The sequence below is a fragment of the Centroberyx affinis genome, unplaced genomic scaffold, assembly GCF_046629955.1.
Source record: "Centroberyx affinis isolate AG114_WGS23_722 - 3 ecotype Tasmania unplaced genomic scaffold, CSIRO-AGI_Caff_v1 ptg004126l_1, whole genome shotgun sequence".
NCBI lineage: Eukaryota > Metazoa > Chordata > Actinopteri > Beryciformes > Berycidae > Centroberyx > Centroberyx affinis.
In genome coordinates, this window is record NW_027281900.1 from 289,020 (window position 1) to 303,311 (window position 14,292).

General features: G+C 42.0%; 2 protein-coding genes across 2 annotated transcripts; both read right to left on the reverse strand.

Moving 5' to 3' along the window:
- Positions 1–7,080: 7,080 nt before the first annotated feature.
- Positions 7,081–7,314, reverse strand: LOC139663821 (small integral membrane protein 43-like). The gene has a single exon (XM_071542572.1). The coding sequence runs from the start codon at positions 7,312–7,314 to the stop codon at positions 7,081–7,083; it is 234 nt and encodes a 77-aa protein (XP_071398673.1).
- A 1,895-nt stretch (positions 7,315–9,209) lies between these two features.
- ccna2 (cyclin A2) lies at positions 9,210–13,440 on the reverse strand. Its single transcript, XM_071542580.1, has 8 exons — positions 12,855–13,440; positions 12,119–12,365; positions 11,862–11,968; positions 11,245–11,468; positions 10,866–11,070; positions 10,541–10,654; positions 10,155–10,288; positions 9,210–9,891 (listed from the first exon to the last, which is right to left on the reverse strand). Exons 1-8 carry the CDS (start codon positions 13,068–13,070, stop codon positions 9,840–9,842), a joined length of 1,299 nt encoding a protein of 432 aa, XP_071398681.1. The 5' UTR covers positions 13,071–13,440; the 3' UTR covers positions 9,210–9,839.
- Positions 13,441–14,292: the final 852 nt, after the last annotated feature.

The following is a 14,292-nucleotide window of genomic DNA, read 5'->3' on the forward strand; positions in this document are numbered from 1 at the left end:
TCAGCCAAAGTGCCATCAGGGATCATTGTGTCTCTGATGTGTCCCAAGTCCCAGCTGATGAAACTGTATCCCGGGGGTGGGGGGGGGGGGGGGGGGAGGCGGGCTACACACACAGCACCTGCAGTTTCCATGTGAACGGTAACACGAGACGGTGCAAATTAGACCACCGTCACGCCGAAGCTGCTGTCCTGCCAACACCTTGCCTCTTAAATCAACTTATCAACCTTATCAGACAGTCTGAAGTTCTCTGAACAGGCTGCAGAGGATCAAATCAAATCAAGGATATCGAATGAAGCCCTTCCTTCTCTTTTCATGCCAGTGCCTGTTCGCTCTGCAGGAGGTGCCGGCTGCTGCAATGCTGCGCTAATGAGTGCATCTTCACAGCAAGTCCTTTTAATGAGCTGAGGATTCAATTAAATTTGTGAAGAGAAAAAATCGCATGCAGATGAGAGCCGCGGTGACAGTTATTTGTGATGTGTATTGTTGAAGACTGACTCATGCAGTGCTGGTCCCCAATCATCCTAAGAAGGCACTGACCTTTGAAGAGTCAGGACACACTCCATTACACAGAACATATAGGTTTAGCTCTGGTGCTGCAGCTAAACCTCATCCACTTTAATATCTGTACAGTGAACCAGCACACATGTGGGAATTTGTTTTTATACCATCCAGCTCATGATTTCTCCAAGAAGAGTTGGGTTTTCTCAACAGTTCTTCTTGCATTAACCATATTTTTTTTTAGGCTTTTTAGTCTGATGATGACAAATAATATGAAACAAAGGGGAAATACTCACCATCCTTGTTGCTGATGGAAGAAAACAGTCCTAAGATGAGTTGAGGTGGAACAGATGAGGTAATCCTAATCACAGGAAAAGGCAGAAAATGAAGCTTATGTCTAAAAAGTTATGACACTCTAAACACTAACCGTAAACATAAAGATAACTTTGTAAGTGGTAACTCGTCTCTGCTCTTACCCACAGGTGTGTTTTCTCTGCAGCTCCGGCTGAAGCTCTACACTTTCTGTCCCTTAAAAGTCCCACTGAGTCCTGTGAAGAGGCTGCAGTGTGGTGTTTGGCTTCCCCATCCACATGCAGTGTTGTGTTTCACCCACTGTCAGTCAAACCGGAGATCATGACCTCATGCATTCGGTCATTTTTGCGTGACCGTCACAAATGGGGTGAAAGTTAAACAGTTCAAGTTCAAGTGTGTTTATTTGTCACATGCACAGCAAACAGGGTAAACTGGGTCCTCCCAGTATAAAACAAATAAGGAACATATTATTCACAAAGATATAATAAAGAATTAAAATAAAGAATACAATTAAAATAGGAAAAAAGAAGTTAAGAGGAAAATAAAAGAGCATAAGAACATAATGTTTTCAAAACCTGGAAAATGGAGAGGAACTGCAGATGAGACAGAAACCCAAGAAACCCAAGGGGCTTCTAAAAGTATCTCACTCAAAATAAATAAATAGAATGAAATAAAAATGATAACCAGATACTTAAGGAACATATAGTCAACATCTGATCTGTTCTTTAGATTAGATTTTGGTGAAAATTTCGGTCAAGATTTTGAGATTTTGGTCAAAATCCTTTGTACCCTTTTTCTGAACATTTATTTGCTGAAATTCTTCAGCTAATATTACAAAAACACAAATGATGTGATCCTCTAAAATATTACTTTTTGCAAGCAAACGTCTTGAAATAACTCATAATAGGCCTAACTTTAATAGTAGCCTAATATGTAATCTGCTTTAAATTCAATGCCAGGAATCAAAGTGGGTGTCATGTTTTCAAATGTTTTATGCCTCATTTTGGAATGAAACATCATTTAACATATTTTTTTAATTAGGTGGTGTTCCCCATTAGCCTTTATATCCTTTATTTGGAGTTTCACGCTCTACAAAACATGTTTTCAGGCATGTCATGCCAAGTTTAGCTTAGATAACGTAAGAAGCAGGATGCATCATGGCAGAGGAGACAGAGACAGACAGGAGATGTTTGACAGGAGCGATGCGATCAGCAGAGCGAAGTGCCGAAGTGCAGCTCGCATGTCGCAGTTCCTGTCCTCCTCCCGGCAAGCCTTAATTAAAGTGAGCACTTGTGAGAAGATGAGAGTGTGAACACCGTCTCCTATCCTGTTACGGTTTCATCTCACAGCTGTCCAAGGTGACGTGGGCACAATTTCCTGCACAAACAAGGACACTAGCACAAAATAACAAATGTCAAACTAAAAGGGGATTTCTTCCACATAATTGGTATCAAAAATCTCTTTGGTTGGCTATACAATCAACATTTTAATTGCTTTCCCTTTGTAGTATTAGGATGATTGTAATTGTGTCATTGCTCGCTAAACAACCCTCCCCTTCCTCATGTTTTTAGTTCCTTCCCCAAGATGGTTGTAGTTGAAATTGCAGCTATTGCCAAGCGGGACAGTCCCATTAATATGTGTTTTTATTGTCCCATCGCAATTAAATATTTAATCAAAATTTTAACTCCTACACCGTGAGTCTAATTGACACAAACTTTGCTACACACATCCAGCTATCATTATAAATTATTGGTGATTGGCCTAATGAGGGCGATACAATTTAAGGTCAAAATTTTAAACTCAATCGTAATGTTTCACACACCACTGGTGCAATTTTGACGAAACTTGGAGGGATGACGCATTTTTGGCACTGTATGGTGTTTGAACACATTACACTGATCGGCCTGATGGAGGCGCTATAATTAAAGGTGAATATGTCAAACTCTGAAACTCTAACTCAAAACTTCCTAACTCGCTTGCGAACTCAGATATCCGTATATATTTATACAGCAGTTCATTTCAGTTCCGATCGAGTCATTTGATTGGCCAGGAGGCATTCCATGAGTGCTGATATACAGGACGTTTCACTGCATGTATCACTCCGCTTTACAGCTGTTCTAATACAAACATTTTATGTGTTGCTTGGCAACAGCTGGTAGTGGAATCCTGAGGGAACTGCTTTTGTTGGCGGAGACAAATAAAAAGACAAAAATCCTAACCTGTTGTCTCAAATTTCCGTTACTTGATAAATGGCTTTCTTTATAGAACTGCTGTATAAAAGCAATATCACACTAGAGGTTCTGCTGTTATACTGGATATCAACACTCCCTCTCACTGCTTAAATATAGTACACGATGCATCTTGTTGCTGATTGGTCCAAGGGATGCCTGCCTCATTAGTGAGGAACGATGTGTTTACTGTTGCTTTGTTATCAGTGTTTTCTGCTGATTTGCATTGTAGACATGCTGGTGTGAATTTGTGCCTCCTTAAAATTTTTTGGGTGTGCTATGCTCCTGCCTCAATCCTTGATACATTCACAAACATGGACACTTAAAAGGCAATGATCTTATTATAATATAGAGATGCTAGTCCCTACTAACAGCTGGCTTTAGTCCTTTTATATAGAGGTTTCAATACAGATTCACATTAAAATCAGGTAAAAGTATTGCCTAGTCATGAAAAAAGCATCACCCAGCATGTCAAATGCCTCTGAATGGTTTCATAACACAATTCAGTGAGCCTGCAGACTGCCGACTGCTGGTTTGAGTTACACGTCAGCCTCCGAGTCTCGGCTTCAAAACCGAATCAGTGTGAGATTTTCATTCGTGATCGGTGCATCGTGGGACAGCGTGATATAGCGAGCTGTGGACAGCCTCACACGTCAAGCCGCTGACTGACAGGCAATAAACTCCAATCATCAATCAAGCAGCCTCCCCAGCCACCGCCGGCCGCTTCTGTCTGGTATCTATCCTCTCCACGGGGGGCGGGATCCATTTCCCACAGATATTAACTGGCCCTCATGGAGCTTTTGAGAGCTGCTAAAATCACATCTTGACGTTTGGGGCAGCTTTATGAGACTCTGTTGAAATAAGGCCACACTTTTCCACTGGGAAACTGTTTGTCCGTGGCTCTGAGATGAAGAGACAAATAGGTTTCCAGAGAGTAGCTTTAGACTGAAGGACTGAGACTGATTTCTTACTGATATGACAATGAGGCACAGTATTTATTCGACTGGTCTTATTGTACGTTCAAGTGCTGGTGGGAAAGTCCGACATCCGGGTTGCATTCTTGTGCTGTTTTGTCGAAAAATTTAACCCAGAAGACAAATGATAAACAAACGATAAACAAACACAGACATCCTGCAGCTTAACCGGTTAATTTGACAAACTTTATTCAAACAAATGGGTAACACTTTACAATAAGGGTACATTAATTAAGGGTTAGTTAATGCTTAATAAGGGTTAGTTAATGCTTAATAAGCATTAACTAACCCTTAATTAACAGTTAACTAATGTGTCTGTAATAATTTACTAATGGTGTTCATGTTAACTAAGGTATTAAGTTATACATTATTTAATAGATTATAAAGATGACTATTAAATAATGTATAAATTAATACCTTAGTTAACATGAACACCATTAGTAAATGATTACCAGACACAAGGGTTAGTTAATGCTTATTAAGCATTAACTAACCCTTAATTAATGTATCCTTATTGTAAAGTGTCACCAACAAATGTTAGGTTAGTTTGGGTAACTACAACCTTGCAATAAAGGAGAATCTATGTATTTTCTTACTGTTGACTGACACAAAACTTTATTTTTCACCATGTTGAGAAGGTTAAAGGTCATCATTGCATCATAACTCAGAAACTCGGGTAGCAAAAGTTTCTCAGTTTCCAATTTAATCATCTGACTTTGGAGGGCATTCATATAAAATTTCCTAGTAGGAAATTTGTTTTTCTGATATATTCGATCACACGTACATGAACACAGAATTATTCCCACGGTGGCCATTTTGAACTGACATCACACTCAGGTGTGAAACTCTATCTGGAAGTTGGTTAAAATTTCAGCCTATATCCCTCTGGATTTGTAAAACCCATTTCTTTCTAGTACATTTTTCAGCAGGGAGTAAATGAGACGATAAATGATAAATAGAGTTTCCCACCCTGACTGTGACATAAATTCAAAATGGCCACCGTGGGAATAATATCTATCCCACAAGATTTCATTTTCTTCTCTTTCTTTTTTATCACATTCCTAACCCACCATGTGTTTTTATCTCCTGTCTGCCAGAATCTCCCTCTCAAGAAACTACAATGCGGCCAGAAGCCCAGAGAGCTCATCCTGGAGGAAACAGGCTCAACATTTTTGTGGCTTTCTTCATGGATAGGCTTTATTCTCACCTTTCATCACATCCTAACAAAGTGTTTTGATATCCTCTCCACCAGAATCTCTCTTTCTACAATCTGCAGGATAACCAGAAGCCCAGCAGGAGAAGGAGAGAGAGCTGGAGTAGAGAATATTGGCTCAAACACTGCTGTGAAAACCATTTTAAATGTGCAAAGGTTTTCTTTTCACCACCTTCATTTAAGGACATTGCGTCATTGTCTCTCCAGCCCATAAGAGGAGGCTGGAGACGGAGACGGAGATGAAGATGGAGATGATTGTGAGCTTTCTGTTAAAGGTCAGCCGCAGGTTTATTAAGCCCTGCAGATGACCAAGTGGTGGCAGAGGACATTTGTCATCGTGACGTTTCTCTCTGGACGCCGGGGCTGCAGGCGTCTCGCACCGTCAGCCGCTGTCACTGCAAACAACAGGAGGTGAAGAACGATCCCATCTGGGCAACGTGCAGAGTCATGGGATCTGTCCACGACCTCAAATCTTATTCGTTTACGGGGTCTGTCTTCACCGAGGGGGAGTGGACACGTGAACTGTTATGTAGTTTCAAAATAACCTGAAATACCCTGTGGAGAAAGAGATCAACAGTGGAAATCCCCCGGCTTAAAATAGAGGAGAGGGAAGGATTTTCAGGACAGGGGTTTAAAAGAGGCTGAATAGACAAAAAAAAAAAAACAAGCTTGATGCCCACAATGACAGCCACAAACCGCCTAATAACGGATGCTGCCACATGAATTGTTAATTAAATGGATCGTGTAAAAGACAAATAAAGAGACTAGTATCCAGTCCAGCTCATGTCTGTAGCTTCTGATTAAATGGTTTCCTCCCAATGGGAACCTGCCACTCTGTTTTAAGCCCATGAGCAATACTAACATCACTGAGGCATCACATTGAGGCACTCTGAGCTGAGGGTGTTTTGTTATTGTGTGGCTGAATAAGGAAATCAACTGTTGAGGTATAATTAACACGCTCCCCTCAGGGCTGAGAAGCTATTGATTGCGTTTCAGTCTATTCAATCAAAGACAGCCTGGCCGACTCCTGCTAATGGCAGAAGGAGAAACAAATTTAGGAACTACAAAGTTATTCTGAGTGGACTGTATGATCTTTTGAGGTATGACAAATGTTTATGCCTGTGCATTTGTAAACACTTGATGTAAATACATGAGGAATATCAAACTCAAAGCAGAATGTACTCTCTGGATCTTCTCTCTCCTGGTCCCTTGCAGTTGATATTAGCCTTTTGCCTCAAGGGTCTCATTTGCTTTGTGCCTCGACATGGACGCGGGACATGAGAAAACAAATGGCACAGCTCCTTTCATATTTTTCATGGGCGGCATTTCCTCAATATCCCCCCCTGCCAATTCGCCAATGAGATGAGAGGAGTGCAAATTGCCTTCCTGAATGCGCCGCTTTAATCAGCACGAATCAAGATGCAGATTTCATCTTGGCTCGTGCATTTTTTACTGGGCAAAATTTGATGTTTGAGCTCAGCCGTGTAAATTCATCTGAAAGATGAAAGAAATTAAAACGTGCAGCGTTGTAGCTCTTGCATAAGCAACAGCATTTTAATCAGAACATAGTAGATAAGACTCCCTGTGGCATGCTCATCTAAGAAAGATAATACTGTAGCTGCATGTAAAGCTGGTAAGAGAATAGACTCTAAATAAGAAGATGAACATTTTTTATTCAGTCCAATTATATATTTACACTGGAGTCCATACCAAAACAAATCACAATCACAAAGTTAACGTGGATCATCGTTTCTTACATGAACACTGCAAGGCACACTCAAGCAACTCCTCCAAAAGCAAAGCCACAGGCAGCAAAGTCTCTTTTTCTTTTTCGGCAGCGGCACTGTCCCATCTTTCACAGCACGTACTGGCATCTCTGAGCGAGGGACGGCTGCCTGAAGGAGCGCGCCGGCTGCAGGGTGGAGTTCCCCACCGAGTTCCTCAGCTGCCTGAGCAGGACCCACAGCAGCAGCATCAGGAGCAGCAGGAGGGCGAGGAGCATCCCCACGTACAGGCTCACGTTCCAGCCCCAGTCCAGCGCCAGGGGCAGCGAGGTGGACGCCACCAGGAACCTTCTGGGGGAGGGCATGGGGTTAGGCAGCGACTCACCTCCCCCTCCACCCTCCCCGCCTCTTCCAAAGGGCCGTGGAGGGGCTTTCCCCCCCCCGCCCCAAAAGAAAAAGAAAACCCTGTAGGATCTTCTTAAGGGTTAGGCAGATGCTGTGCTGAGGCTGTGGGAGCCATCGTTCAAGTGGGTATCCAAGTGTGTTTGGCTTAAGTTATAGAATTCCCCTTCGCTTCCATGGTTTAGTTCTCCAGCTGGTCAGAAGTGTGTGTTGTCAGGGATGGAGAGAAGCCAGACGGAGAGAGAGAGAGAGAGAGAGTGCATGGTCTTTAAAGCAGTGCATGCTGAATGGTGAAATTGTGGGAATGTTTCTGCTGCTGGGCTCGACACTTCCCCTCTCCTGTCAGACTCCCTGTACAACGCCAGCCTCCCACTTTATCATGAGAGAGAGAGAGCGACAGACAGAGAGAGAGAGGGAGAGAGAGAGAGAGCGACAGAGAGAGAGAGAGAGAGAGAGGGAGAGCGACAGAGAGAGAGAGATGCCCTAAACGCCATTGGCTACCTCGCCCTTTACTTCACTTTCCGAGACAATCAAATCACAGATGAACTGGGGGGGGGGGGGGGAGCAGAAAACATCAATGCTATTCAATTAGTCATTTATTTTCAATTGATTGACGCTTTAATTATGTGTAAACGCATCATTTATTTAAAAAAAAAAAAACAACAACCTAAAGGGCAAGCTTTGTGTTTGCCATGCAACAAATGGTTGCTTGCAATTACAATCAACATCCACTTAGTAGAATTCAGCATGGGCAACAACTGGCCTAAACAGCTTTAACAATTCACACTAATCACCCGAGATAATTCTGATAATTTAGCTGTCAAAAGTGAGATTTTTCTCTGAGAAAGCTTTTGAATGCGCTCGTTTTTGACATCTCGCCTCTGCCAAGAATAAAACCCATTCCTCAAACTTATTTTTAAACCACAGAATTTTTCAAATCACGACAAATCCATGGTCATGAAATGTAAAAAGTAACCTCCGTCTATCACGATGATACTTGACCATTGAATGAGTTAGACGACTGTCCAAGGACATCAGATAAACATCAATGTGCTGCATCGCCTTTTGTTTGCTTTCAGCCCCATCGAAAGAAAGCCTCAAGTGTAACAGCTAAGGATTATAAGGCCCAACTGAACCAAGTAATAAGATGCATTCATAGATCAGGCACCATAGATCAATAAACCATCGCAGTCTTTAAATTAAAAATAGAAGTGTAATTTATTGAACCAGTTTTGACATGCTGGGTTGAAAAGGCATTGAACAGTTTCTACCCATTTGAAATAAGGTCTACATTATAATTTCCCTGACCTTAAAAATTCTATATTGCTAATTTACCGCTGTGTTTTCAGTCAGTCTATAGCAGTGGTTCTCAACATAGGGTCTGGGGACCACAAGGGGTCCTTGAGGGGATCCCCAGCAAATTGATGAATTGTTAAACTCCACCTTATTTCATTTACAAGAAGTTAACACAATTAGAGAATATAGAAGAAAGACTATTTGAACCTTAAAAATATTCTCAGATTGGGTTAAACAGAAAAAAATCTGATGAAATGGGTGTCCATGGCTCTAATCTGTACTAGATTAGGGGTCCTTGATATGATGTAAACCATTTGCAGTATGGCAGTTAATTTACCCCCCCCCCCCCCCCCCCCAAAACCTATAATCAGCCCCCCCAAATGCTTTAAGATGTACAATTGTCAAGAGTCAGTTCCCATGTTCTCTCCACACCTCTGCAGGATCCTAAGAAAACCAGACCAGTGCTCTGCTGCCCCCATGAGGCCAAGATGACTAAAGAGGATGTGGAAATGAAAAGCAAAAAACACAGTCTTACTTAAATGAACTTTATTTACAAGAGCTATATTTTACAGAGCAGAAGATGCCTTGATTGATAAGTGGTGAACTTCCAAGACACCCATTTAATGAGGCAGGTGACTTAAAAAAAAAAAAAATACAGGCACAAAAAAAAGAAAAGAAAAGCAGTTGCTTTGTTCTGTATCCCATGAGGCCAAGTGATTTTGGGGGTACACCTTTCAAGACAAAATTCGTAAAATTGTGCTCAGGAGAACATCAACCACTCTGAGCTCTCATAAAAACTGCCAGAAAACCCAAATGCAGTTGGCCTGGGTCTGAGTTTATTCAGAGGTCCATTTAAAAAAAAAAAACAGGAGTTAAAGACAGACTGCAGAGAAAAGATCCATTTTTACAGCATGTGGCGCTAAAGACCACTACACGTTTGCCTTGTGATTAAAGACAAACTATTAAAACTGCTTGATTAACTAGGTTATGAAACTGACTGTAGCGCCAGATATTAACAATCCTTCAGGACTGTACATATAAAAATAGTATTAAAACCTCACTAATTATCCGCCTCCACTCCAAGAAGAGGAGGCTATACGTTATTGTGGCATGACGCAGCATTTATATAAAAAAAAAAAAAAAAGGTAGGGGTACAAATCTGCATGGGCAAAGTGGGGGAAAACAAACCAACTCAGTTCAACAGCAATTTAGATGGAGGCTCGATGAGGGAGACTTCATGGTACCTGGGAAGAAACAAGGAGAACTGTTTTAGAAAATCTTCCCAACTGGAATATGTTCAGTAAGAAAGAATGTACAGTAGCATTTTAAAAATTAAAGCCCACTGTCAACCAAAAAGCCAGCATGAGAAAGTTGTCCACATAGCAGCCAGCATGAAGTCATTTCCAGTGATCAGACCTCTAAGTGAAAACATGAGGCTGTAGATTATCCTACACACCCATGTGATATGGATTTCAGATCAGTTTTTTTTTTTTGGAGGCTCACTTACTTTGAGCCCTTGTACTTCTCCCTGACGGACTGCTGGGCGTGCTGAGCGGCACCGAGGTACATCTGGTGCAGATCCTCGATGCACGGCGTCAGCTCCTCCAGCGAGTAGCCAGTCATCTCCGACAGGGACTTGGGCTGGAGAGAGAGAAGACAAGTCAGCCATCTTCCAAGTTCCACACATCAATGCAACTTTCATTGAGGGGGAAAACAATTTGTGCAAGTTTCAAGTACCATTCTGACCAACTAGCCATAGATGAGAAATCGAACTGCCCGACATCTAAGCAGTTGTGCTTTCAGAAAGAGTCAAAACCAAGGAGGAAATGAAGCTAAAATGGCGGAGAGTTTCCCCAGGTGAGGTCCAGAAAAACATTCCATGTCAAAACGTACCCATGAGCCACTGGTGATCGTGTAATTGGCCAGAGCGAAGGCTGCAGCAGCTGTGTGTGACGGTAGGTACTTCAGGAAGGGATCTGAATCGACCAGACTGAGCTCCCCAAGGAACTGGGGGAAAATGAAAGAAATAAAACACATTTTAGGACTGGCAATCCATGTGCAAAAATTAAGCAGATTCAGAAAAACTTAAATGCAAGGTTAGGAGTTGGATTCCCACCTTGGCCACTTATTAATGCATGTACTCATGATACTGTGAAGTGCAAGTATTAAAATTGCATATCTATGAAGGTGCTTTATGAAATCGATGCCATCAGCTCACCATTGCCAGGCTCTCCACCTGTTTGTTAGTCGACTGGTGGAGGAAGTACTGAGTGAGAAATTGGTTAATGGTCGGGGCTGCCAGATCAAAGGAGAGCACTTTAAGCACCAGGTGCTCCATCCTCAACACTTGCTTCTTGGTGTAGGTGTCGTCTGTGATGTAAACAAACTCTGCCACCTCTGGGGGGTAGATCTCTTCGAATTTCCTGCATTGGAGATTAAAGAGAGTGAGGGACTTGGCTCAAAGAGCAAAAACCCAACTCTTTTGAAGATTTACTTGGCATTTTGGTGCAAATAGACAAGTTTAGACAACTTTTTGGGTGCCAAAATGTCATTTGGTCTAAATGAATAGTTTAAACGAGTGTATGATGGACACTTACGACGCCAACAACATTGCAGCAGTCCCAACCAGCTGGAGCTTCCCCCTCAGGACAGACATGGAGGAGAGGAAGCGGTCGATGTAGTTGACGGCCAGATAGAGCGTCTCGTTCTGTAGCTTGTACTCCTCTCCCACCTCGACCAGCCAGTCCACCAGGATGGCCCTCATGCTGTTGGTGATGTCAGGCTGCTTCTTCATGTAGCCCGCTTTAGGCCTGGTTTTCAGCTGTGGGGAGACAAGAGATCCAACACCGCTGTATAAGGCTACTGAAGAACAGACTGACAGGCAAAGTTCAGACCTTTCCTTCTGAACAGCAGCATTTCAAAAAGGCCTAATGATGACAGAAACTGACAGCCTGTCTTAGACCTGTCAATGTCAAGTCAACATCTGAAAATATAGTCTAGGAGGCAGAGATTCAAATACAGCATAAAGATGAGATACAATGGATCATTAATACTTGGTAAAAGGAAACGGCAAATGTTTACACTTGCATTTAAATAAGTAAGAGATTCATTTATTCAGAAGTTCTGCGGAAATGTCACATTATCTTTGATCAGAAACGTTCCTGCCATCCAGACTAAAAGGTTTTTGAGTTTTCTTACAACTGGAGATTCTCACCTCCATTTCCTGTAGGTAGGTGTGAATTTCAGCAGCGTAGTCTGGGACTTCATTTACATTGATGGGTTTCTCCTCCCCCTCAACCACAGACATGTCCATGGGAGAGTCTGTTGAAGAAACGTTAGTCATTCAATGAGGCAAAAATGTAAAATTTGAGTTGATTGGTAATAGTGGTTTTCAGGTCATTTCCAGCCCTATTAGCCAATGGCAGAGGATGTAAAAAATTACCACAGATGTACTCTCACACTACTACCTACCAAAACTGACATCCATCACTGATGGCACATCGATGGTGGAGAGGGGCTGTCTGAGCCGGGCCACGGCATGGTTGATGGTCAGGGGAGACTCCTCTGTTGTGGTCTTAGCTTTGAGGGCCACCTGCTTCTTCGGACAGGCACCATCAGGCTCGTCCACATGGATCTGGAAGGTGGGCTGCTTGGAGGAAACCTTCTCTTGGCAGCTTTTGCCATAATCATCATTTTTACAAGACAGTGACGAGGATTCCTGCAAACACACATAAAAAATTGGGATTTAGTGGCTGTGATTAGTTTTCACTAGTAGAAGTTTGAATTAGTTACTCCCAACACTCAAAAATGTATACGTTATGTTAGGCGGGCACACTGGACAAAGACGATCATGGGACAAGGCTGTGCGTCTTTCAATTAAGCTGTAAAAGTGACATTAAAATGGCGGACAGCCTGGGAAAAAAAATGCATGTATACATTTAATGAAGTGCCATTTGCCAATTTCAAATTAACGTTACACGTTAACCTTGGCTGCCCAGTCTGCCTATTACAACCTGCAAGTGAATTTTGATAACTACAACTATGGTTGAACTTTGTTGCCTCCAAAATCCACAGTGGCAGCCCGTCTATAATGCATGCGATATTAGCCAATATTAGCTTTGCAACGTTCTGTTTGAATAACGATTTCCAAAGCTAACTCAAAGAGGGCTAGGCTAGCTAACGTTAGCATCATTATCACCAAACCAACCTGTTTCGTGCCGCGCTGGTTCTGGGGTTTGCTGCGCTGGTTGTTCTGCAAGGCTCCCAGCACGGTTCTGTTGGTTCCTTTCGGGGGAAGGTTCTCCTGGTTCTCCGCTGCAGGAGCTCGGGGTTTTAACGCTCCCCTCAGTCTTGACAGCATATTTTCTTGGTTGTGATACTCATCATCAACCGCGCTTCCTTGTCCTCGGTTTGCGCCTGACATAATTTCTTGAAAAAAGTCCAATCTCTCTTCACCTGCTCACCAGATCAACAGCGGCGTTTTGTGCTCTTGTACTTTAAAAATGAAACAAGAACCTTAATAGTGTTGAGTTGCAACGGATCACGAATTGTTAATTACACAGAATGAGGTTAGCATTAGCTGCTACCTCGCTAAGGTTAATATTATCACTCACAATCAAAACTAAGCTGTTGAGATGGCAACGACCCTCGGAAATGCAACGTTAAAAACCCAGCAGATAAAATAAAATAAAAAACACAGTAGGCAATATAATCTCTACAGTCAGAAAAATCTATTTTAACTCGCCATAGTTTTTAGTTTACAAGCTAACGACCAACCTGCAAAGGATGTAGCTAACCGGGGTCCCTTTACAGAGAAACATGTAGAGATGTTGCCTTTTCTCTGTTCAAGTAGCCCGCGACTATTGAAACGGACCAATCACAGGCCGCCTAGACTATTACGCGTTGGACATACGGTAGCCGAAGGAGCACATTGTTCACGTGATCGCCAATTCAAAACGAGTGTAGATCATGGTGTAGATTGAAGTTGTCATTTTCAAATCCTGATTGTGATTAACTCAAAAAAGCAGGGATTGAGCAGGGTAATCACTGTGGACTAGTTTTTACTTACAGTTTTTAGACTGACACAACTAGCCTATGTGTTATGTAAATGCATATTATACATGAATGCAACTATAGTATCAACCTGATGTACGTCATATCAATTTAGGGTAAACATACATTAATGCTTTTCTCACAATATTATTGATTTGTTTGTGGTTGTTTGCCTTACAATGATCAACCAGAAGTTAAAGTTTGCCCACATTTTAACTTAACACTAGACACTGACCGCAATACAATGGAACCTACATTTTAGTATTTTTGTTCTTATGGACAGGTAACGTGCCTGTCAGAGAATACAAGTGTCACAGAACACTGTGATAATTAATTCAGTAATATTACTGATCAATTGCTTTATTGTGGACTTAAATGTTCATTTAGTGAATGAGTCTCGAGTGGGTAGTGTTGAAAAGGGAACTGAAGACTTGTCAGATGACTCATGTACCGTAAAACCCTTTGTCCTCCTATGAATATAAATGTTTTAATCCATAATGTCTATTATACAAGCAGTCTCTCTATCTGTTTGCTCAACTCTTCACCAGAAAGTAAAATGAGGTCCCTTGTATGGTCTTAAACTAGAGGTACTA